Source organism: Enhydra lutris, unplaced genomic scaffold (assembly GCF_002288905.1).
Source record: "Enhydra lutris kenyoni isolate GAN:26980312 unplaced genomic scaffold, ASM228890v2 scaffoldscaffold51, whole genome shotgun sequence".
In the NCBI taxonomy this organism is placed as follows: Eukaryota; Metazoa; Chordata; class Mammalia; order Carnivora; family Mustelidae; genus Enhydra; species Enhydra lutris.
Window position 1 is genome coordinate 4,863,737 of NW_019154135.1, and position 23,451 is coordinate 4,887,187.

The following is a 23,451-nucleotide window of genomic DNA, read 5'->3' on the forward strand; positions in this document are numbered from 1 at the left end:
CCTTCACCCCACCGTTTGCAACCTGTGTTCACTTTCCAAAGGGAGTTCTGCTCACATAAGTTATGGGGATGTAACGTACAGCAGACAGAATGTAGTTAATAATATTATGACCACTTTGTATGGTGACAGATAACTAGTCTCACCATGGTGAGCATTCTGTAATGTATAAAAATATCAAATTACTATGACATGTACCTGTCCTACTAGTAGGACATTAGTATGTGAGTTATAATTGAATAAAAAAATATGTTAGCAATCAATAGCCCTAAAAATGGCTCTTTCTGGGAGCCTAGTTGTGCCTAGCAGCAGAAGCATATAAGATTTCTGAGCAGATAATAAGAAGAGAGGCAAATTATAAGACAGAATTATATAGAATTATAAGAGAGAGCAGGAAATTGATGGGAAAGAGCCCTGAGGAGGCAGGAGGGAAGAAGACCCATCACACTAATGAAGAGAGAAGGGACGGCTCCCTCTTTGGGTTGGAGGGAGAGAACTGACAAGTGTGGGTTACAGGTGCACACTTGAGGCTGGGGACACACGAAGGGGGTTAGTTTGGGCAAAAAAGAAGAACTCCTCCCCTGTTTACTGTGGTGGAAGGTGGCAAAGACAGATGCATGTGGGTGTGGGTGAGTGGGCTGAGTGTAAGTGTACCATCTGCTTTGAGAAGAGATGGGTCTTTACACTCCACGCCCTCTCTGGGGTCTGCGCATAAAATGCGATGGCCGATGCCTAAGGCAAAACTTCACTTCTGACTTTCAGACCGTTTTTCCCCACCCGTCCCGTCCCCTCCCCCCGCCCCAGTTTAAAAAAAAAAAAAAAATGATGAGGGATTTAGAGTTAGTGATTCTCTTTAGTTGGTAAATGCCAAACTTGATTTACAAGCATACTTCCAGAACCCACCCCACAGAGTCTAATGTCCAGGCACCTATATATTAACAAGCACCCCAGGGATTCTGATAGTGGTAGAAGGTCACCAGGCTGGGAGAAGCATTACTGTAAATTCTGGCAGCTTCCAGAGCCCTCAGAGAGCAGGAGAAGAGGAAAACTAGGTGTTCGTGCAGTTTTCGCACAGAGAAACGAAATCACCGCAGGCAGAAACAATAGCTTTTTTCTCAATTTACCAATATGTGAGAAGTCAAAAAACATAAAGATCCAAAAATGAAGGCAATAATATTGGGTAAAGCACAGAAGCATACAGTTGTGTGGGAACATCATAAATATTGTATGCACGTAAGTAATGAGGTCAAGAAAGGATAATTATTTTTAATTAATAATTGCCGTGAGCATAAGGAAAGAGGAGTATCTTTGAGATAGGTTTATAAAGTGAAATAGAACTTAGCAATTATGAAGTGCTTTTCATCTTCAAAGAACCTATTAACATTAAATTACTCTTCTTTTTAATTCTCCCATGAGGTAGGTAAGCAAATTTTAACATTATTATCCCTTATTTGTAGATGGGAAGAGAGGACTAGAGAAGCTGTGACATGCCCATGTAGACCTAGAATTGAAAAGACTTAAAAAGAAGTTCCCATCATATAGGAGATGTGGGTTTTCAGGCTGTAATTTCACCTTTGGTTTCCTGTATGCTTATATTATTGAAAAAGAAGTTATAGCAGATGTGTATGATCGCCTGTTGGTGGAGGGATGGAAGAAGGTCATTGCGGCATAGGGATGGGGAAGGCCGCTTACCGTTCACTTGATTTCCCTGGTGCATTAGGACTTAAACTGAGGAAGGTTTTTGGTTTGTTTTTTTTTAAGATTTTATTTATTTATTTGACAGACAGATCACAAGTAGGCAGAGAGGCAGGCAGAGAAAGAGAGGGGGAAGCAGGCTCCCCGCCGAGCAGAGAGCCCGATGCGGGGCTCGATCCCAGGACCCTGAGATCATGACCTGAGCTGAAGGCAGAGGCTTTAACCCACTGAGCCACCTAGGCGCCCCTGAGGAAGGCTTTTGAAAGAATCACAGGTAATTAATTTGACCACACTATTTACATTACCTTACTTCAGCATACATATGAAGTAGGGATTAAAAATTGTGCTTTGATTACATGATTCAGACTCTTTTTTATGAATACACTTAGGCCAAGAATTCCCTAAGCTTGACGCTTTCTAAGTATAAAAATTCACAAAGTTGGAACTATTGTTTAAGTCACTGGAAGATATACTTCCCACAAAATTTGTTCGTTTTCTGATTTGTTTAAATACCAAATAGAACTAACAGAGTCAACAGCATCTTGTTTATTGGAAGAGGTTTAAAAAAACACAAATTCTGTGAAACTATGGAGGCTTCTTTTCTGCTTAGCCTCCATCTCAGGAGAGGAAATGTGCTTTCAGAGCATTGGGCAGGATTGAGTTGGACGGCAGCGGAAACTGGAATGAACGGAGGGTCAGGGCCAATGTAACCCACACAGAATGGGTTTTCTAAATTGAGAATAGTTAAACTGTCTGAAAAAGAGTGTGGAAATGGCATTTGCAGAGGTCAGCCAGGGACAGATGTTTAACCTTAACCAAGTTGAGAACAGGATCGGGGGCTCCAAATGATCTGAGAAAGGGGATAATGGGTGCAGACATACAAATCTGATTATCAAGAATATCATTGTGATGGGGCGCCTGGGTGGCTTAGTCAGTTAAGCGTCTGCCTTCTGCTCAGGTCGTGATCCCAGTGTCCTGGGATCAAGCCTGGCATCTGGCTCCCTGATCAGCAGGGAGTCTGCTTCTCCTTCTCCCTCTGCTTCTCCCTGCCCCGCTTGCCAGTACCCTCTCTCTCCCAAATAAATAAATAAAAGCTTTAAATTTTTTTTTAATTTAAAAAAAGAGTATCATTTTGAAAGATACACATGAATCACTCTAGACTTCTAAGGAGGTACACAATATGATCCAGGACGCAGATCCCCAGGCACAGGCTGAGCACAGATCTTGGGACCTTGGAGTCTGTAAGGGCACTAAAGGGGCAAGAAGGGCTTCCAGTTTTCAGATGATGAATAACAAAGGTAGACTCTTAAGATTAGCTTTCCCTGCTGGCCAGACTTCTAGGGACTTTGTCTTTTTATATTCTAGCCCCAAAGAATATCAATTAATTCTATTATCTAAAGAAGTCAGCAGATAAATCTTCAAATCTTCCAAACAATAAATCTTCAAAACAGTCAAGCCAGATAAAACATAGTTGCACACCTCAGTGTCATATTTATTTATTATTTTGTTTGGTTTATGATGTTCCCATACTCCCCCTCTATCAATACAGTTAATTCAGAACCAATTACTTAAATTCCTGTAAGGAGTCCTATTGTTCTGGATGTATCCGTACCTGTGGGGCATAAGAACTTGATGTTGTCAGAGCCATTATTATTTTGCCAATTGCATAAAATCTATAGAATGTCATTGAAGTTGAAGCTTCAGGAAGTCACTTCCTGAACCCTAATAATGTCACTAGACAGTATGCTCCATGGGAGCTTGGGAGCCTTGTCTGTTGGGTTCCCTGAGTAGCCCAACAACTAGCCCAGTTCCTCAGAAATGGTAAGGAGCTCATGATTTGTCAGAAGGAAAGAAGGCAGACCTAAAGTTGCTAGGCTCTATCAGATCGATTGTTTTCTTTCTAACCTGAGTTTTAGTAAAATATCGTGCATTGCTCAATGAATCACAGGCAAGAGAGGGATACAACATTTCAAGGCATTGTAGATTCTGCTTGGAGCACGGCGACGTTGCTCTCCCAGACTCTCTGCTTTCTGTAGCTCAGATAATTAAGACCTTTTCAACCTTCACCTTCCTGGATTACTCAGATGATGATATAGTAGATTTCAGAACATTTTAGCTATGCAGGCAAGCGTCCGTTTCTGGTCAACTTCTCTGCATAATTCTGGGCGTGGGCCCAGACTCCATGTCTCATTCGAAATTAGGTAAATTCTCCTCTGGCATGAAATGAAATGACTTTAGTGGATCAACTTACAAACAACACAATAATATGCTTACTGAGAAGAATTCCAGAAAACTAAAGACGATTTTTGGATTCCATATTTGTGTTCTCTATACCTTAACTAGGGTTGCCACACCAAATTACCACAAACTGGGCATTCTCAGTCTGGAAGCCAGAAGCCCAAAATCAAGGTGTTGGCAAAGACAGCCTCCTTCGGAAGCCTCTAGAGGGAGAATCCTCCCTTACCTTCTGGAAAGGGGGCTCTGAGGATGTCTTGGCTGGGGCTGCATCACTCCTGTCTCTTCTTCTGTCTTTTTGTGGCCTTTCCCTCTGTTTCTATGTCTTCCCTTCTCTCTCTAATAAGGACATTTGTCAACGGATTTAGGGCTCACGTGAATAATCCAAGATGATCTCTTCTTGAGATCCTGAATCCTATCCGCAAAGACCCTTTTTCCTATTCACAGGTTCCAGGGTTTGGAAAGCAGATTCCAGGATCTGGGAAGTAGACATATCTTCTTGGGGGCCAACATTCAACCCACTAAAAGGCACAGATAATTTGCATCATATCCTTCTAGAAGAGCTTTCTCTAAAAAGGAGTCCCTCATTTGGCCACCATATTGAGGACCAAGCAGCCCTGTTCTTACTCGTTTGCCCCCTGTGGGGCTGATATTAATAGTGGGCGCTTGGCAGGCATCAGGGCTCGACATTCGTTTCAGTTGCTAATTAGCAATCAGAAGATAATATCCTGTCATTATCTTGGGTTGGCACAGTCTCTTTCATGGCAGATGAAGAAAAATTCAAGTTTTCTCAGCTAATTGCAACACTGTTTCCTCACACAAGGAGCTATGAAAACCAAATAAAAATCATGCCTTCCATCTGCAATATTTAAACAACTTTGGGGGTGTGACGAGGGGATTCTTTGCACATTCCTTGAAACATTCTCTGAATAAAGGTGGGTGTAGAGAATAGACCTAATCTACCTAACCCCAGAGGCCTTGAACTACGTTCCACTCTGGCCACCTGCTCCCACAACGGCCCTCCCAGCCTCATTATCACCCAGAACCGTGCCATATCTGAAATTGAAAAATGTAATATCCCACCATCAATCATTGTACATGCGGTGTTCCCACCTCCTCCCCCTACCACAGCTGCTCCCCAAGTTCATTTGCACCTCCGACTCACCATCCCCTACCCATCTGGCATGGCTGCCTTCACCCCAGGCCTCCATGCTTGCACTCCATCTGATGGGCAAAACGCCACCTTGGATCAGTGTCATAAGGCACTCTCCCACATTCAGTGCCAGAGCTATTTCCTGTACCTCTAGCACCAAAGAAGATGAAATAATTCTGAGAGATGGTAAAGTGTCTGACCTCAGCAGTTTCTACAGCAGAGCTCCCCGGGCCTTTGATGCTTCTTCCCTTCCACTGTCCTGAAAGCTCTTCCACGTTGAGGAGATGACTTCAGATCCCCCTCAAGTAGAAACACTGAGGCTCTCCCCTCAATTTCACACCCCAACTACAAATGCCCGGTGCTGACCAGCCCCTCCCTCCTCCTGCTTAAGACAGACCCTTCCACTCAGGCTCAGGATCCATCCACTCCCCTCGCCTCTGTGCCCTCGCTCCAACAGTTTCCTTTTTCTCCCCATCTTTACACATTCTCCCCCTGGTTATGGCTCCTTTCCTTTGTTCACTTCTCCTATGGAATCTGATGTCTCTATTCGTCACCAAAGCTGCCCTTTCCGTGAGCAGCACAGACCACCTAGTCAACAAACCCGGTGAGCTATCATCACTCCTTACCTTAGTGGAAACCTTTACTCACGGCTTTTTATATGTCAATAAACATATATGATTTTATAACATCAGTAATGTGCATTCATTGTAAGAAATTTAATTCGCATAAGGAAATATCTCCACACAGAAACAAATACTGTTAATATTTTGACTCGAGGGGCACAGGGCGGCACAGTCAGTGAAATGCCCGACTCTTGGTTTTAGCTCAGAGTGTGATCTCAGGGAAGTGAGAGGGAGGCCCATCGCATAGGGCTCCGTGCTCATCAGGGCATCTGCTTGGGACCACCTCTCCCTCTCCCTCTGCCCTTCTCCCCACGCTCTCTCATTCGCTCTCTCTCTTTCTCAGATAAGTAAATTAATCTTTAAAAAAATATTTTTGGACTTCAGTCCTTCCAGGATATTTTATGGATGGTTGGATAGGTAGATGGATGGAAAGATAGAATCCTATATAAAATATAACAGAATCAAAGTTTCCTGTTTTTTAAAGTTCTCTCCGTGTTACAGTATAAATTCTAACGCTATGTGTTTTATCTGACCTCTGTGTTGAGCGGCAAACTCTTTTATCCAAATACGTAGCTACTAGACGTCTTTATTTTGATCCTCCCCCAAGTTAGCATCTATCTAATCTCCCACAAGCCACTTCCTGCCATCCTTCACTGCTCGTTCTGCTCACATGACGCTCCATGTCCTGACATTTTTACTTTCAAAATTTTTCTCACAATGACCTGGACATAGTGTCAGTCACCCTCCAATCTGCCCTCTCAACAAATCCATCCCTTCACGTGACTGCAGACCGATTTCTTAAAATGTCATCCAAGTACATCACTGCCTTGCTTAAACCCTTCAAGAGGTCCCCATTCTCTAGGATTTAAAAGCTGAGCTTGTTGGCATGGAAAGTAAGACCTCCCAGGACTTCCCACTTCCTCTTTCTTTAACCTAATCTTGCCACTGCTCTCTGTGTGTGTGCTGTAGTCATCATGAACACATTCCGTTCTATTTCCTGCCTCTTTCCTCATGTGATGTTATTTTCTTGGAAAGCCCTCCCCTGCCTTACGTGACCTAATTTCTACTCATTTTTCAAAGTTCACCTCAGTCATCACTTCCTCCAGGAGCCCAGCTAGATTTAATCCCTTCCAAATCAGCAGGCGTCCTTCCTCTGTGTTTTCACACACCTGAGTACTTTTCTAAGCACGTCTTACATGGCAATTAATCATGGCATTGTTTTATCTATTGTTGCATTGTTACATCTATCCCCCTGACCTGTAAACTCTTCAAAGTGAACGTTTACCTTTGGCATCTTTGTACACACCTGGCACATGGTAGAAAATCAGTAAATTTGTTGAAATTGAAAATGCATGAACACAGCATAGTTTCTCTTACATTTGAAAAACAAACCCAGGCCTCCTTTGGTGTCACACCCTCCTTCACCTACTACCCTGATTTACCACTCCCCCTTAGAGACACATTTGTACAAAGAGTTATCCTGCCACGTTCTCTACTTCGTTTTCTCCCGTTCTCTCCAGCCAGCCTTTCCTCCCCTTTACCCCCATGGAAACAGCTCTCATCAAGGTGCCAAATCCGCTGGGCAACTCTCAGACCTCCTGTTACCTGATCTCAGAGGCACTTGACACTGTTGGTCTCTGCCTCCATCCTGAAGCATGTTCTCTTGGTTCCTCTCCAACCTCTTTGTTATCCCTTCTCAGTCTATTTTTTTTTTAAGATTTTATTTATTTGACACACAGAGAGAGAAATCACAAGCAGGCAGAGAGGCAGGCAGAGAGAGAGAGAGAGGAGGACACAGGCTCCCCGCTCAGCAGAGAGCCCTATGTGGGGCTCGATCCCAGGACCCTGAGATCATGACCTGAGCCGAAGGCAGAGGCTTTAACCCACTGAGCCACCCAGGCGCCCCTTCTCAGTCTATTTTATTGTCCCTCCTCATCGTCCAGACCCGTGCATGTTACAAATGCTCAGCCCTTCGTCCGCCTCTCTATCTGCACATACCTCTTTGGGGAAGTCTTATCCAGCTGCATAACTTCAAATGCAGTCTACATCCTGCCAGCCCTCACATTAACGTCTGCAGAAGGCCCTGTTCCCAGAAGTACGGACTCACTGCTACAGCTGCCTGCTCGACAGCTCTACCCAGATACTGAATAAGCATGACAACCTTAATGTGTCTAAAAGAGAACTCTCCAGTTTGTCCTGCAGCCTTCTCTTCTGGTGTTTCCCATCTGGTAGATGGCACCACCATCCACACAATTGCTCTGGTCCAAGACCATGGACTGTCTTTGGTGCCTCTCTTTTTCTCACATCTCCCATCCAATCCATCAGCAAGTTCTTTTGGCTCTGTCATGAAAATACATCCTGAATCTGACTTCATTGCCTCTACTGTCACCACCCTCGTATAAGCTACCATCACCTCCCATCTGGATTACTGCAGGAACCTTTAAACTGGTCCCTCTGCTTCCACTCTCGCCACACTCACCTCTCTGCATGCAGTATCCAGAGAGATCATTTCAGTGAATCGGTCAGTTCATTTATAGACCCTACGTGAAACCCGCAGGGGATTCCCATCATACTTTGGATAAAATCCAAAGTCCTTACTATGGATTGCCGAGCCCTAATGTTCTGTCCTCTGGGTGTCTCTCCAAACTCATGTTCTATCCTCCTCTCTCTCTCTGTCTGAGGTCCAGTCCCATTGCTCCCTTCTCTGTCATTCAAATAAACTGTACGTGTTCCCGCCTTGGATATCGCTGTTCCCCCAACGTATAATGCTCGTTCTCCTGAAGGCTCACTCCTTTCCATAATTCAGATCAGAAATCATCCCCTCAGAAAGGATGACACAGTCTGGTGTGTTTGGAAGGAATCAATATTGCCTCCCATCTTTTCCCCAAGAGAAACCTAGAGGCCAGGTTTCTGGTGGGAATATAAAATTAAATTTGGTGGAGTAGGGTTCCTGGAGATTCTTAGAGATTCTAGGAGTGGTGAAAAACTGCTCAGGTATTGCAGAGTGGAAAACAAAGCCTTGAGACTGGTGCCCTTAGTTGCCACCGAGGGCCCAGGAGAGGCATATGATACGTACGTCAGTTAGAAAGGAGACTATAATGACCTATTTGGATATTCTTCCCCCAAGAGGGTGGCTTTGCCCTCACTCCCACCAAGGGACATTGAGCAGTGTTTGGAGACAGTTTGGGCTATCATGACTGGTACTGGTATCTAGTGGGAAAAGGCCACCAGTAGTGTCAGATGTCTTAAAGTGCACAGAACAGCAATAGTCCATGCTATTCCTTATGCTCCACAAATAAGTGAAATCATAGATAACTGACTTTCTCTGCCTGACTTACTTCACTCAGCACAATCTCCTCCAGTTCCATCCATGTTAATGCAAAAGTTGGGTGTTCATCCCTTCTGATGGCTGCATAATATTCCATTGTGTATAAGGACCACATCTTTATCATGGAACACTACATCAAAAACTGATGATGTACTGTATGGTGACTAACATAACACAATAAAAAATAGTAAAAAAAATAAATAAATAAAGTCCCCTACTATTATTGTAAAAGAGAGAGGGGGAGAGAGAACAGCTAGTCGGTAATGCTACAACTGAGGAACCAGCTCTATTTTTTTTTAAGATTTTATTTATTTATTTGACAGAGATCACAAGTAGGCAGAGAGGCAGGCAGAGAGAGAGAGGGAGAAGCAGGCTCCCCATTGAGCAAAGAAGCCCGATGTGGGGCTCAATCCCAGGACCCTGGGATCATGACCTGAGCCGAAGGCAGAGGCTTTAACCCACTGAGCCACCCAGGAGCCCCAACCAGCTCTATTCTTTTGAGAGTCACAAAGGACCTTATAACCCTGCAGAGTCCTGTCATTTGCAGGGAAGAAGTGACCTAGGATGATCTACAAAGTAGCAGGAATGGAAAACACAGCTGCTTCAGAGAGAATTCTAGAATTCTAGAATTCAGCCAACACAAATCATTTACTGTCAGTCTGCAGGTGCTAGGCAGTGAGCAGGTGGGTGCAGTCACAGAGCCCTAGCTTATGAGGCCAGCCATGGTGATGGTGTCCTGCGAGCATTCAGACATGCATACAGTTTTGGAAGCACTCTGGCCTCCTTTGTTGACTCAGCACAATGTTCTCAAACCCTTGGGATTTGCCAGTAGAGTGCTGGTTCTGACAGGTGTTTGTGCTCTAGGAGACCTTGTGACATTTGGAAAAGGCCTCCAAAGTCTGCAGACTATATACAGGATTTTGAGCAGACCTCCATTTCCTGCCAAACGCTTGAACATCTGCCTCTCATCAGCCCCCAGCCTCTCACAGGCAGCAGGGGCAAGCATATTATCACCAATTTTCCAGCCTCTTGCCCAATATACTGTCTGATCACCTTTCCAGGCAGGAAGGCCAGGAGATAGGGTCAGCTTTAGTTCGTTCAAGGCTGAAGCTGATCCAAGGGGTCTCTCTGATGCTGAGCACCAAAAGATCCAGAAATCATGGGGCCTGGGTGGCTCAGTGGGTTAAGCCTCTGCCTTCGGCTCAAGTCATAGTCTCAGGGTCCTGGGATCGAGCCATGCATCGGGTTCTCTGCTCAGCGGGGAGCCTGCTTCCTCCTCTCTCTCTGCCTGCCTCTCTGCCTATTTGTGATCTCTGTCTGTCAAATAAATAAATAAAATCTTAAAAAAAAAAAGATGCAGAAATCAGAGTCACACAGGAGGAGACTGAAGGCTTACAGATTAAGAAGAAACTGAGAAGATCAGTAAACCCAGAGATACCTCAACACAATTATTAGGGGCCCAAGTTTAATGCCAGGGGATCAAACTACCAGATACACCACAGCAGAATCTTTTTGACTTGACATATTACCTGGGTACTGCACTGAGGGTTTTATTACGTTTTTATATCACTTTCATATAAAGACATTAATTGGAAGCCTTTTAAGAGTATTTTGTTTCACTATCCGAAGTGTCCTCCAGGGTATCATTAGGTCTTATTTTCTTCTTTGTCAAGCCATCTGCTTTCCCTTCCATAAATCCAGCCTGTGAACAAGAAAGTCCTCTCCCAAACTTCCTGACTGAATTTTTTCACCATTGCGCAAACTGCTTTTGTTTCAAGAATCAGTTGAAAAATACACCGTGAAATCATTATATGCTACCTCCTGCTAAAACATGTTCCCATCCAAAGTTCCACCTGAGAGACTAAAGAGGGAGAGGAAGGGAGGGAAAAGCCTGCTATGTTGGCTTCTTGGTGTGAAACATTCGCCACATCTTTCCATCCGTTGACTCAAGTCACCCAGTCTCCTCTGCGGTTCCATCTTTCCGCCTGTCTTCCCTAATGGGGCCTACTGTGGATATTGGAAATGGGCATCTAGTGGTAAATGATGTCTCAGAGAAATGTTCAGTAGGCTTGTCTAGTCATGCTCCACTGGGAATAAAATCTGATGATGATTTTTAATTTAATTCAATTCAGCAAAGCTTAATGGGGTCCTTAACCTGTGCCAGGCATTGTGATGCGTGAATGTTGCGTGTGAGCAGAGCAAAAGCCTTAGTTCTGTAGCAGCCACAGACTCAGTCCACATTCATTCGCACCCCTCAGTCCAGCATGGTGTGTATGGCCCTGGGGTTCTGAGGGATCAGATGTGTCAGTGTGCAGTGGTGTTTATTAAACACCCAGGTGGACTGACCTCCACTAGTCCCTGGACAAAGTCTTGTAGTGTCTTCGCAGTTGCCCTCTACAACATTTTGACCCCCATTTTGCAGATGAGTAAACTGAGGACCGTGGTTGTTTAGCAGCTTGCCCAAAGTCACACGAGTCAGAAGAGTTAAACTGAGGCAGCCTGACATTGGAACTTACAGTTTTGTCCTTCCCACCACGCTGCCTTCTTTGGATTATTGGCTAACGGCCCGAAGAATGATGAGTCAGCAAATGGTTAAATACTCAAGGGGAGAGTCAAGTCTTTGTTGGGCCTTCAACCCACATGGGAAGATGTGCCAGAAATGTGTGAAACTCCATTACCTTCTGAACTCACTAAAATGTACAAAACCCAGATGGTACTGAGATAAACCCTTGCCAGTACCATCGGTTCCTTTCGTATCTCCTGCCATCATCTCCCTCCAAGTCTTTATGAAAGCTCAGAGTGGCTGCTGTTGCTTTCATCGGAGGCAAACCTCAGTTCAACTCCAGAGGAGGTGGAGGTGAGGTGTTCAGAAGGATTGAAGAGTTGGCATTTGAAGAGTGCCATCGGCCTGCTTCAGAAGTCTTCCAGGGGTCCCAGAGTTAACTGGCTACTTGCTGCCTCCCCCAATACTGATGAGCAGATGGTTAAAGATGAAAACCACTTGGGTTTCCATCAGAGTGGGAAGGGCCAAACCAAGTGAAGGACATTTATGAAATGAAATGCTTTGTGAGTTTATTTAAATCGCATGATGAAAACCTGTATTTGCAGATATGTGAGGGGGTCTGTGCTGTCCTGTGGTATGAAAAGAGGAAGCTGCAGAGAAGCAGGAGTGGCAAGGTGGTCCCATTCACACAAGTGTGTCTGTGCTCAGTAACTGACATGCAGGGAGAAGACCCATCAAGGTCAAAGACGTTACCGCATGTGACAGAGTTGATGTACTTTTATTTGATGCCTTCTATGCTGTGTGTATTTTTCTTTACACTATAAAATACCCAATTCTGTTTTGTTTGGCAGGAGGATAAGGGTTGATGATAACAAAAACCAAAAACTGGTAACACATGGAAAACCAAGGAAAAGAACATAGAGGCCCAAGGATTGTTTCTATAAATCGCAGGGTTGGTGGGGCTAGGTTGAGAAATGTCATTGTGAGCTGTCCGCTTTCTTCCCCTGAAGGAAGACAGACCATATCTTTGTAATGATGAAACCCATAGGTGACTGACTCAATAGAAGGGATTTTTTTTTCCTGTTAAATGTGGGGTTCTTAGTATTTTGGTATATTGATCATATTTTTGTGGCATCTTAGGATGGATTTCTGTGGATTAATCTCTGATCAGGAAATAAATAGGAAAAAATGGCTTATGTGTTTTTAAAGAGTCAGGAATACATCTTAAGGGGACGGCATATCACAATATCCTAGGAGTTTTCATATTATACCCAAGGTGGAGCTAGAGGGAAACTCTCTCATCTCCAGACTTGAGGATTACTGATGAAGGAAGGCCCCATTCCTGACCCATCAGAGTACTGTATCCCTCAGGTGGCTGGAACGGAGGAAAGATTGAGACCCACCATCTAGTGCCAGGGGCAGGGTTCCTGAGAGACCTGCGTGGTATAGCTGTCATGTCTGGTACATGCAGTTAGGGGACATGCCTTGTCTTCCCATGTCCTCAGACACCTCCGTGTCTGAGTGCACTTGCACCTGCTGATGTACCTGGGACCTGAGGCCCCTCCTGTGAAGAGAAGTTGAATGATGCCCCCCACTGGAATTGGACCCATGTGGGCCTGTCTGATATGCTCACAAAGGGGAGCCCAATAGGAAGCAAGTGTGAGCAGGGAGTCTGGGGTCCCGGAAATAACACAAGAGAAGCAGAAGAATGGCACAGCAAACCAGAGTGGTCCGCAAGCCTGAGGCCGAGATGGGGGAGCTGCTCCCTCGGTCCACCATGACTTTGCCAGCTGAGGGGTTGAAGGACAGTGAGTAAACTTCAAAAGTAGTTCCAGTAAACTCTCAGGTCCCTAGCAACTCTGCTGTGAAGTCTGTCCAACAGAGCAGGTCAACACAGAGGAGCTGTGCCCTACCAGCAAAACAGAAATGAGCAGGTCTTGGGCAGCAGCGGCCTGGGGTTCGATGGCAGTGGCACCACACTAGATCATGGAGCACATTAGCCATCGCTGGGATGGGCTGAGATCAGTACACTTTCAAAAATGGCAGCCCGGGAAAGGAGGAACAGTGCCACACCCTGGGAGTCAGGCTGACCGGCAGTATCAGCTGAGACTCCTCGTGGGGTCCCTGCTGAGGAAGGAGGGTTGGAGGTCCTGCAAGTTCACACATGGGGGGCTCTGCAGCTGGGGACCCTGGGGCCTGGATGTTGAAGTGACACAGGAATATCCACAGGCAGGGAAGGCACAGTCTGCTACTTCCATGGGGACTTTTATTTGTCCCTAAAACTTATTATTTGTGGGGCGCCTGAGTGGCTCATTCAGTTGAGTGTCCAGTTCTTGGTTTCAGCTCAGGTCATGATCGCGGGGTCCTGAGATTGAGCCCCGCATTGGGCTCTGCGCTCAGCAGAGAGTCTGTTTGTCCCTCCCCCTCCTCCTCTACCCTTCCGCACACTCCCGCTTGTGCACTCTCTCTCTCTCTTTCTTTTTTTCTCTCTCATAAATAAATAAATAAATAAATAAATAAATAAATAAAATCTTCAAAAAGTACTATTTGTGCCAATAAATCTAAACACCTCTTGTTACAAATGCAATCTAAACATAAACTTAGACCAAATATAAACTTCTTTTGCTTAAATTATGTGTATAGTTTCTTAAATTATCAATACAGAGACTAAAGATATACAGTTTCTTTTCATTTTATAATTCCTACACATTTGTAACAAAAGGATAATAAATTTCTTAGCAAGTAGTTGTTCAAGCTAAGTGAGATAAACCAAGGAAGTGCACAATTACTAGAAGATGTTTTCTTATAAATGAAATTATACACCATGGCAATTCACCAGCTGTTAAGGTTTTCCATTTCAATCCATGCTTTTTAAGCTATTCTCTTGGATTTGAGTTGTACAATTGTACTGTGCTTCATACAGACACATCCCAGATCATAGTTCATTGCTCTGGAAAATATTTTACTGTATATATTGGTCTGGCTATGAGCCATCCTGTCTGTGTTTATGTAAAGCAAGCCACATTATCATGGATTGCTTACACACCTACAAAAAAATATCTAGAGCTTACTAGTGGCCCACATCAGCCTGTGAAACTGGTATAATTCTGTCTTTAGAAATTCCATCTTACAGTCTACCCATTCAAAGTCAATCAGCAGCTGTCTGTTGGTAGCCTGCATTGCAAGTGTCCTGTGCTGGAAACCAGGTCATCTGCTGCACTCCCATCGGGTCGCAGCCCCTTGTTGAGAGGTAGGCGGTGGCAATCCTCGCTACACGGTACTGGCAAGACACCGAACCCTGAGTCTGCTCCCCAGAACTTGCTTTCCTGATCACTTACGATTGGTCCAGGATGGGCAGCCAACCTGAGTCGCAACAAAGCAGGGAATCGTGTTGGAAATTTGGACTAAGTCAGAAAGAGTCAACTTGGCCTTTCTAGGATGAAAACCACAGGAAGTTTTGACAGCAAGAGAGGAGAAAGGAGCAGAGGTGCACAAAGAGAAGTCAAGGGGAGAAGGTTGATGAGGGACAGTGAAGTCACTCCAGTGCCTCATCTGGCTGTCTCCCAGCTGCCTTCTTGACCCTGGATTCCATGAGATACCACCAAGAACTTGCAAGGAATTCCCCCCTTGGCTTAAGCTAATTGAAGTTTACTTGACACAAGTTGGTGTTGGAAGTCAACATAAAATAAGATAATAATATGTAAAAAGTGCCGTTTTGCCGAAGAGGAAACAGAGAGCAGGTAGTTAAGTCCTTGAAGGAGATCACACACCAGGCAGCCCGGCCCCTGGACCAGAGGATTAACTTCTCTGCCGTTTGGCTTCTCCAAATGGACACAGAGGGAAAGGCCTGACAGATACACATCGGTGTCTTCACCGTACCACTTGCTTGGGGCTAAATATTGGCCTTCAGTTTCTTAATCTGTGAAATGAAGATAGAAAAATTGTGAAAATAGAGTTGTTGCAAGGGTCAGGGAGATAATACCGGTAACATGGTGGTTCAGTAGGCATTCAGTGAAAGTTATTTCCAATCTGTTTCCAATTTTTCACTCAGAAGTAATTGCAGTCACTGGAGCTCCTGGCACATTGTAAAGGGCGGTGGTAACCAGCATCCTTCTGTGTTTTTACTGTTAAATAGGGTGTTGAGATCGACATTCCTCATTGTGGTAAGGGACCATTCTTCTATTCATGGTTTACTACAAAGATTTTTTCCTCAGAAATGGATGGCAGATACTATCAGGTAACTTCAGCTTCCAACAACAGCAAAAGCCATACGATTTTTGTCTTTTGATTTCATAATTCATTTTTCTAAAGATTTTATTTATTTGAGAGAGAGAAAGAGAGTGAGAGAGAGCATGAGAGGGGAGAAGTTCAGAGGGAGAAGCAGACTCCCTGCAGAGCTGGGAGCCTGATGTGGGACTCCATCCCAGGACTCCGGGATCACGACCTGAGCCGAAGGCAGTGGTTTAACCAACTGAGCCACCCAGGTGCCCCCATAATTCATTTTAATAATAGAATTCCAGTGTTAATAATAGAATACCTAATATTAAACTGTCCTCAGTTTTCTTTTTTTTTTTTAAAGATTTTATTTATTTATTTGACAGAGAGAGATCACAAGTAAAGAGGCAGGCAGAGAGAGAGGGGAAAGCAGGCTCCCTGCTGAGCAGAGAGAACCCGATGCGGGGCTCGATCCCAGGACCCTGAGACCATGACCTGAGCCGAAGGCAGAGGCTTTAACCCACTGAGCCACCCAGGTGCCCCTGTCCTCAGTTTTCTAAAATCAAATATCTTTAATCATTTTGCATTGTTCTGGGAATGGATTGGTAGGTTCTCATGTTTTAACTATAATATTTTAAATATATAAGTGAAATAACTTTAGTGTTCTTTCTTTTGCTTTTTTCCAGATTCCATTTTGTGGTGATGGTAGCTCATAATGATGAATTAAGAAGTTTTCTGTCCTTTTCTGATTTCTGGAACTATATAAATAGCAGAAGGGTTTTCTATCTATCCATGGAGGATTTGAAAGAATATGTCTTTAAATACGTGTGTGTGTGTGTGTGTGTGTGTGTGTGTGTGTATCCAGTCCCAGCATCAATTTTGTATGTAGTCCTTTTTCCTTATAATTTTCTAGTTCATACTGTGGTTCTTTGCCTATTTAAGTTTTCTGCTTCTTCCTGAACAGATTTGAATAATTAATAGTCTGTTAGGACGTTTACAATTCACTGGAATATTCCATTTTTTAAAACATTGACTGAAAATTGTGTCCTTGTGTAATATTTTCATCTACTCCCTATCTGTGGATACTTACTGCCTGCTGAGATTACAGTTCTTCTTTACCAGGCCTTTGGGGGCCACCTGTCAGGGAAGAGGGTCCTCGGCCAGACACCCGTGTTGATGTTTGCGCTCTTCCTGCTTTGGGTGGTCTCGGTCATCTCCATCTGGACGGTCACAACCCCACCATAACGCTAGAAGCCTCAGCCGTAATGCTTGGAGTCCAGTTAGAGTGGGCACGCTTGTATTGGGGTAGAAGTAAGCTGTGTTTGTATATACAGGATTGTGGTCCTCATATTGGGGACTGGTCATTTATTAAGCGGGTCAGGAGACAGCCCTGGGACAAAGCACTAGTGGGGCACACTGGCCTCAGGGACTCCAAGACGTCTGATCACTCTGGGAGCTTCCCCATCCACAGTGCCTCTCAGCTGAGATTCCCCTCACCTCCACTCTCTTCAGAGTTGATCGTACTTGTACGTTGATGTTGGCATGTTATCTCCTGCGAATAGAATTGACCGCTTGAAATATGCCTGTTTGAAGTGGTATTTAGAATTATGCTCATTCTATGGGATCAGAGGATGTATTCATTGTAACAATGTTTAGAGTAGTTGTAAGGTAGAAAATCTTCTGAGTCTGAAAAAAGTCTCATGAAAGGTAGTGGAGGTGGGTTAGTTGAAAATTCCAACTGGGAGGATCTGAAAAAAAGTCACAGCAGAGTCTACAGTTGGGTGAAAGACTGATTAGATGGAAGAGACCAGGGAGACCCCTGTTATGGAGGCAGGAGCTAGAGATGGGCAAGGCCCACATGGTGAGGAAACCGTGTGCTAGACCAAGCAGACGAGCTTCTGGTTTAGGAGCAGGGCAGCCGTGGGATCAAGCTCCAGCAATCAGCCAAGCAGGTTATTAGTGAAAATTCCAGATTATTAGAAAAAAATCCCAGGATTTTCCCCGATAAGGATTTAAATCATTAAAGGCCCGTGTATCTGGAGGTAGCCAGATCTACAGGACCAGTTCTTCCCAGCAGAGACCTGTTCTTCGCTTGTGTGTGGCAATAGTAAATAGCCGTGTAGGCTCAGCTTATGCTTACCACAGTGGGATTCCATGGAACTCTTCCTGCTGACTCTGAGCACAGAAGCCGTGAAGGACTCATACTCAAGTCTTCTGCCTCTTGGAGTGTATTGAGCACACATTAGACCTTCCGGTGGTATCTCTGGAATGCTTGAATGGATAAGGAGACATGGTCCAGAAAGCTTTCTATGTCCTTGGGTTCAGGTCCTCTCAGGTTCAATGTGGACTGTTTATCTGGGCTTCCAGACTTCTCCTTTACCAGTGCGTTTCTTCTCTTGGGTCCTTATACTGTCAGCTCTGAGAAGAGGACTCCAGCAGAAGGACTCTCTTCTGGTGCTTGGGGGAGAGGAGAGTTCCCTTAATACATAACAAGCACGCAGGCGTGGTTTAGGATAAAGTGTAAGGAGGAGGAGAATGGGCACCTCCCTTGTGTCATCAATAGCAAATTCCATAAACAGCTTACTGTCAAGAAACACATCAAATACAAGTACAAATTAAATTTTTTAACAATGTGAATTTCCACCTGCCCTTCAATTTTTCTGCCTTGTCTGTGTTTCAGGTTCAGGTTTAGTGGTCGTATCCTAGGCCTGGCTTTGATCCATCAGTACCTTCTTGACGCCTTCTTCACAAGGCCCTTCTACAAGGCACTCCTGAGACTGTAAGTGTATTACTGTAGGCCGTGGTCCACGCACTAAGGTCTGGTCTCCCTGGTACCTCGGACTCTGTCCCTGGTTTACCCTAACCATTCCTATTCGTTGACTTTTCTGAGTGCTTAGACGACACATAAACCTTTTAATACAATATAAAGGCATTTGGAGTTTTTATGTAAGCATAGGAGAAGACTATTAAAACTTCATATAATAGAATGAATCAGTTTATATAAATAATTACAGTCATATTGCAAACTTTGCATTACACTAAGTAGAATTAATCTGTCTAAAACTTCATTGTTTTAAAATATTTTTTAAAAACGTTTCTCCAGTTGCCATTAATAATCATCTCATGTTTATTACTGGGATAATTGCATTCAATTTCACAATTGAATTTCAAATTTCAATTTGAAAAACAAATTTTCAAAAACAAGCATTGAATGCACTGAAAAGACTCATCAGTATATTCCAGAGTATCAAAATTGTTAGAATCAGCCTATGTTGTTTTAGCCAGGCTGGGCATCTGTTCAGTTAACAAACTGGTTACGTTTTGCCCTTGGAATGCATCCAGGCCCTGCGATCTGAGCGACCTGGAATATCTGGATGAGGAGTTCCACCAGAGTTTGCAGTGGATGAAGGACAACAATATCACAGATATCCTAGACCTCACGTTCACTGTTAACGAAGAAGTTTTTGGACAGGTTTGTGAGATGCGGGGCTTGGAAAGAGCATTTGTTTTTTACTGTTGAACATTCACATGACACAAAGTTTGCCACCTTAATTGTTTTTAAGTCTACAGTCCAGCATTGTTGAATATAGTCACACTGTTGTACAATCTCTAGGACTTGTTTATTTTGCACAACTGGAACTCTAGCCATTAAATAATAATTCCTCATTTTTCCTCCTCCCCAGTCCCTGGCAACAGCCATTCTACTTTCTCTTTCTGTGAATTTGGCTGCTCTAGATACCTCATACAGTATTTGTCTTTTCGTGACTGGCGTATTTCACTTAACACATTGTCCTCAAGGTTTGCCTACATTATAGCACATAATAGGATTTCCTTATTTTGGGGGGCTGAATAGTATTCCACCATATATATGTGTGTGGTGGAAAATATATGTGTGTGTGTGTGTGCGCGTGTGTGTGTGTGTGTGTGATTTATGTATTTACTCATATAAAAAATTAATTTACCCATTCACCTATTGATGAACGCTTTGGTTTCTTCCATGTTTTAGCTATTGTAAATAATGCTGCTGTGTACATAGGTGTATGTTTATCTGTTCAAGCCCTTGCTTTCCATTCTTTTGTTTTTAATCTAGAAAAAAAAGAATCTCATTCATTTAAAATATAATTCGTTGAGGACTACTTTCGTTATTAAAGCTGCCCATGTCTTCTTCCTTCTTTTCCTTTTCATGGATCTACTTTATAGATATTTTGAAAATCAAAGTGATAATGGATTAGAAAACATTTTTATGAAGTGTGAAATACATTTGGAAGGTATTTCTGTGATCTGTGCCACTACAAAATACTTCTTTTTATCACTAGCATCTAGATATTTGCTCCTCCAAAATGCATGTATATAAATATTATTTAATAAGATAAAGCTTCTCATTTTTGTCCATCAGTATTTATATAGTTTTGAATCTTCTGGGTTACAGTTTTATCAGGTTAACCATAACCTGAGTCATTTACAAGAGATTTCAAAAGCCTGTGACACGTGATAACTTGTAATGGGTCGTTGTGAGAGTGGAGTTGGTAGGCTTTGTAAGTACCTATGAGCATAAGTATAAGCACAAATGCAGGCGGCCTGCTGAGTCCAAGTGTAAGAGGCACCCACTGAACTTGGTGGCACCCGTACCATAGTCAAGAATTTTGGACAGGTCCTGGAAGATATCAACATTCTGTTGAATTTCCTCTTTGTAAACATACCTCTGAAGAATACCCTCTTCCATATTTGAGAATTTTCTTTTCTTTTTACAACTGTAGAGGGCACATTTAAATATGTTCAAAAATATATGATTTTTCGGGGGCCCCTGACTGGCTCAGTTGATAGAGCATGTGACTCTCGATCTTGGAGTTGTAAGTTTGAGCCCCATGTTGGGTGTAGAGATTACTTAGAAATAAAATCTTCCCCAAAAAACCAAAAAGAATATACAGTTCACTGAACTGTCCTGCCATGTACTAGGTGAAAGTATGAAATATACTTCCCTGTGCATGACTTCTTTTGGCCCATTCTTTACATTTGCCTTGTAGTAGAGGGTAAATTTGTAAAATAAGCTCAATCATTTAGCAAGTTTTATTAAGACAATGGAGTAGCCATCTTAAAAAATTTTAAGTTAAAAAAAATTTTAAGTTAGATTCCTTTTTTTTAATTTTATTATGTTAGTCACCATACAGTACAGTATTAGTTTTTGATGCAGTGTTCCAAGATTCATTGTTTGCGTATAACACCCAGTGCTCCATGCAATACGTGCCCTCCTCAATACCCATCACCAGGCTCACCCATCCCCCCATCCCCTCCCCTCTGAAACCCTCAGTTTGTTTCCCAGAGTCCATAGTCCCTCATGGTTCATCTCCCCCTCTGATTCCCACCCTCCCTTCATTTTTCCCTTCTTTCTCCTAATGTCCTCCCTGCTATTCCTATGTTCCACATATAAGTGAAACCATATGATAATTGTCTTTCTCTGCTTGACCTATTTCACTCATCTTAATCCCCTCCATTTCCATCTATGTCGATGCAGATGACAGACATTCATCCTTTCTGGCGGCTGAGGAATATTCCTTTGTATCTATGAACCACATCTTCTTTATCCATTTGTCTGTTGAAGGACATCTCAGCTCCTTCCAGAGTTTGGCTGTTGTGGACATCGCTGCTATGAACATATGAGCATATAGCCCTTCTTTTCTCTTTAAGTTAGATTTCTAACCTAACTCATTATATCACAATAAATACCACCTAGATTAGAAAGCTGACTATTAAAAATAAATAAAGAAAAAAGAAAAAAATGATAGAATTTTTATTTTTAGTCTTCCAGTAAGGAATGCTACTATAGATGTGACACAACTTTCAAAGTCATAAAAGAAGAGACTGACCTAGTGAGCTAAAATTACTATTTAATTCTGTGTGGCAAAAATACAGCATAAACAAAGTAAGAGCATCATAATATTGAATAGACTAAGGCTAGTCTTTCAACATAGAAAGAGATTCCACAGACCAATAGGCAATGATCAACAAGTAGATAATTAGCAAAACATAAGTGATTCTCAAAAAAGGAAATAAGAGGAAATAATCTCATTCACAAGTTGTAAAAATGTAAATTAAAGTATAGTGAAATGCCGTTTTCCCTTACACGATTGTCAAGAATCGGAAAGGTTAGCAATATTCCATTTGGGAGGTGGTGTAGGGAGCAGACATGGCTGCACAGGAGTGTAGGTGGGAGTAAGTGGAAGTTTGGTTCACTCCCTGTGAAAGGCACCTTTATGATAGCTACCCTCATTCTAAATGCACCCGCCCTTCCGGGTATTGTATGTTAAGTGATGAATCACTAAATTCTGCACCTGGAACTAGTATTACCTTGTATGTTAACTAACTGGAATTTAAATAAAAAAATAAAAAAACAAATGCACCTGCCGTTGAGTCAGCACCCATGTCTAGGAATTTGTCCTACAGATTCACACCTGATTCAAATGAGTAACGTACTAAGATCTTCACCGCACCCTTGTTGATAGTTGCAAAAGATCTGAATACTCTGAATGTCCAGAAATAGAGCACTGGCTAAATAAATTCTGATACATTCACACAGTGGAATAGTGAGCCAGTGGGATGTGGGGCTGAAAAGTGCAAGACATCCCAGCCCATCAGCTTCCTTGTAAATCATAGACAGTGAACGGGATATTGCAACAACAACAACTAGAACAGAGTAAGTCAGTTCCGAATTGGTTCACGACAACTGTCAGGGTCCATTTTTAAGTGAAAAAAGTATGGCGATGAATAGTGTATAAAATATGCAATTTATGGGGGAAAGGAGATGATTTACACATGTTCCCTACTATATTGGTCAGTTCTCCCTGGAAGAGAAGTAAAGGGCAGTTTTCTCTGGGTAGGGAGACTATATGGCTGGGAGATGAGATGGGAGAGAAACTTGCTTTTCACTCATGGCTTTTTATACAGCTTGAATGTTACTCCATGGATACATATTACCTACTCAGAGAAAAATGAAGTAAGCTACACATAACTGAATACACAAAATTAGAGGGAAAAAATAACACTGAAAATACAAAAGCATACTCCTCGTGTGTGTGTGGCACAGGAACAACTCAGAAGTTCACAGTGTTCCCAATGATAAAAATAAGGATGTAGTGTAGATCTAGAAAAATGTCTCTCTGTGTACAGTGTAAACAGATCTCATTCTTCTTCAAACGAGGTCGCTAAGAACAATGACTTTGATTCTGGAGAACTGAGTCTTAGCCCTTCTTTTAGCAAGTTATGAGATCCTGAAGAGCTGCCAGTGAAGGACATCATAGGCTTTTCCTGGGTGTGTTAGTTGGGATTAGGGTCAGCTGTGTGTGAGGAAACCCAAAATGACCCTGCTGAAATTAACAGTTTATTTTTCTCTCGCATCCAAGTATAGAGGCAGACAAGCCACGGCTACAGTGCCTACCGTAGGCACCTGCACTTGTGGCCCAGCCATCATGGTGGGGCCTGAGGCTGCAGGACAAAGGAACGACAGCCCCTCCCTTCAAGGACGTCCCCGAACGGGCCATACAATACTTCTGCTTACACCGTACCTGCCAAGATTTAGTTACCTGGAGCACCTAGCTGCAGGTGGGGTTAGGAATTAGTCTTTAACTGGGCAGCTGAAAATCAGAGGTTCCACGGAATGTGGATACTGAGTGGCAATTAAGATGTTAGAATTAGCCAGTATTTTGTA

At 43.2% G+C, this 23,451-nt stretch overlaps 1 protein-coding gene across 1 annotated transcript in view; it reads left to right on the top strand.

Moving 5' to 3' along the window:
* LOC111157053 (HECT, C2 and WW domain containing E3 ubiquitin protein ligase 1) overlaps window positions 1-23,451 on the top strand; it is a 453,548-nt gene that overhangs the window by 419,214 nt on the left and 10,883 nt on the right. Inside the window, exons 23-24 of the mRNA XM_022518266.1 lie at window positions 18,430-18,528; window positions 19,092-19,221. Coding sequence (XP_022373974.1) covers window positions 18,430-18,528; window positions 19,092-19,221 — 229 coding nt within the window. The remainder of the gene's footprint in view (window positions 1-18,429; window positions 18,529-19,091; window positions 19,222-23,451) is intronic.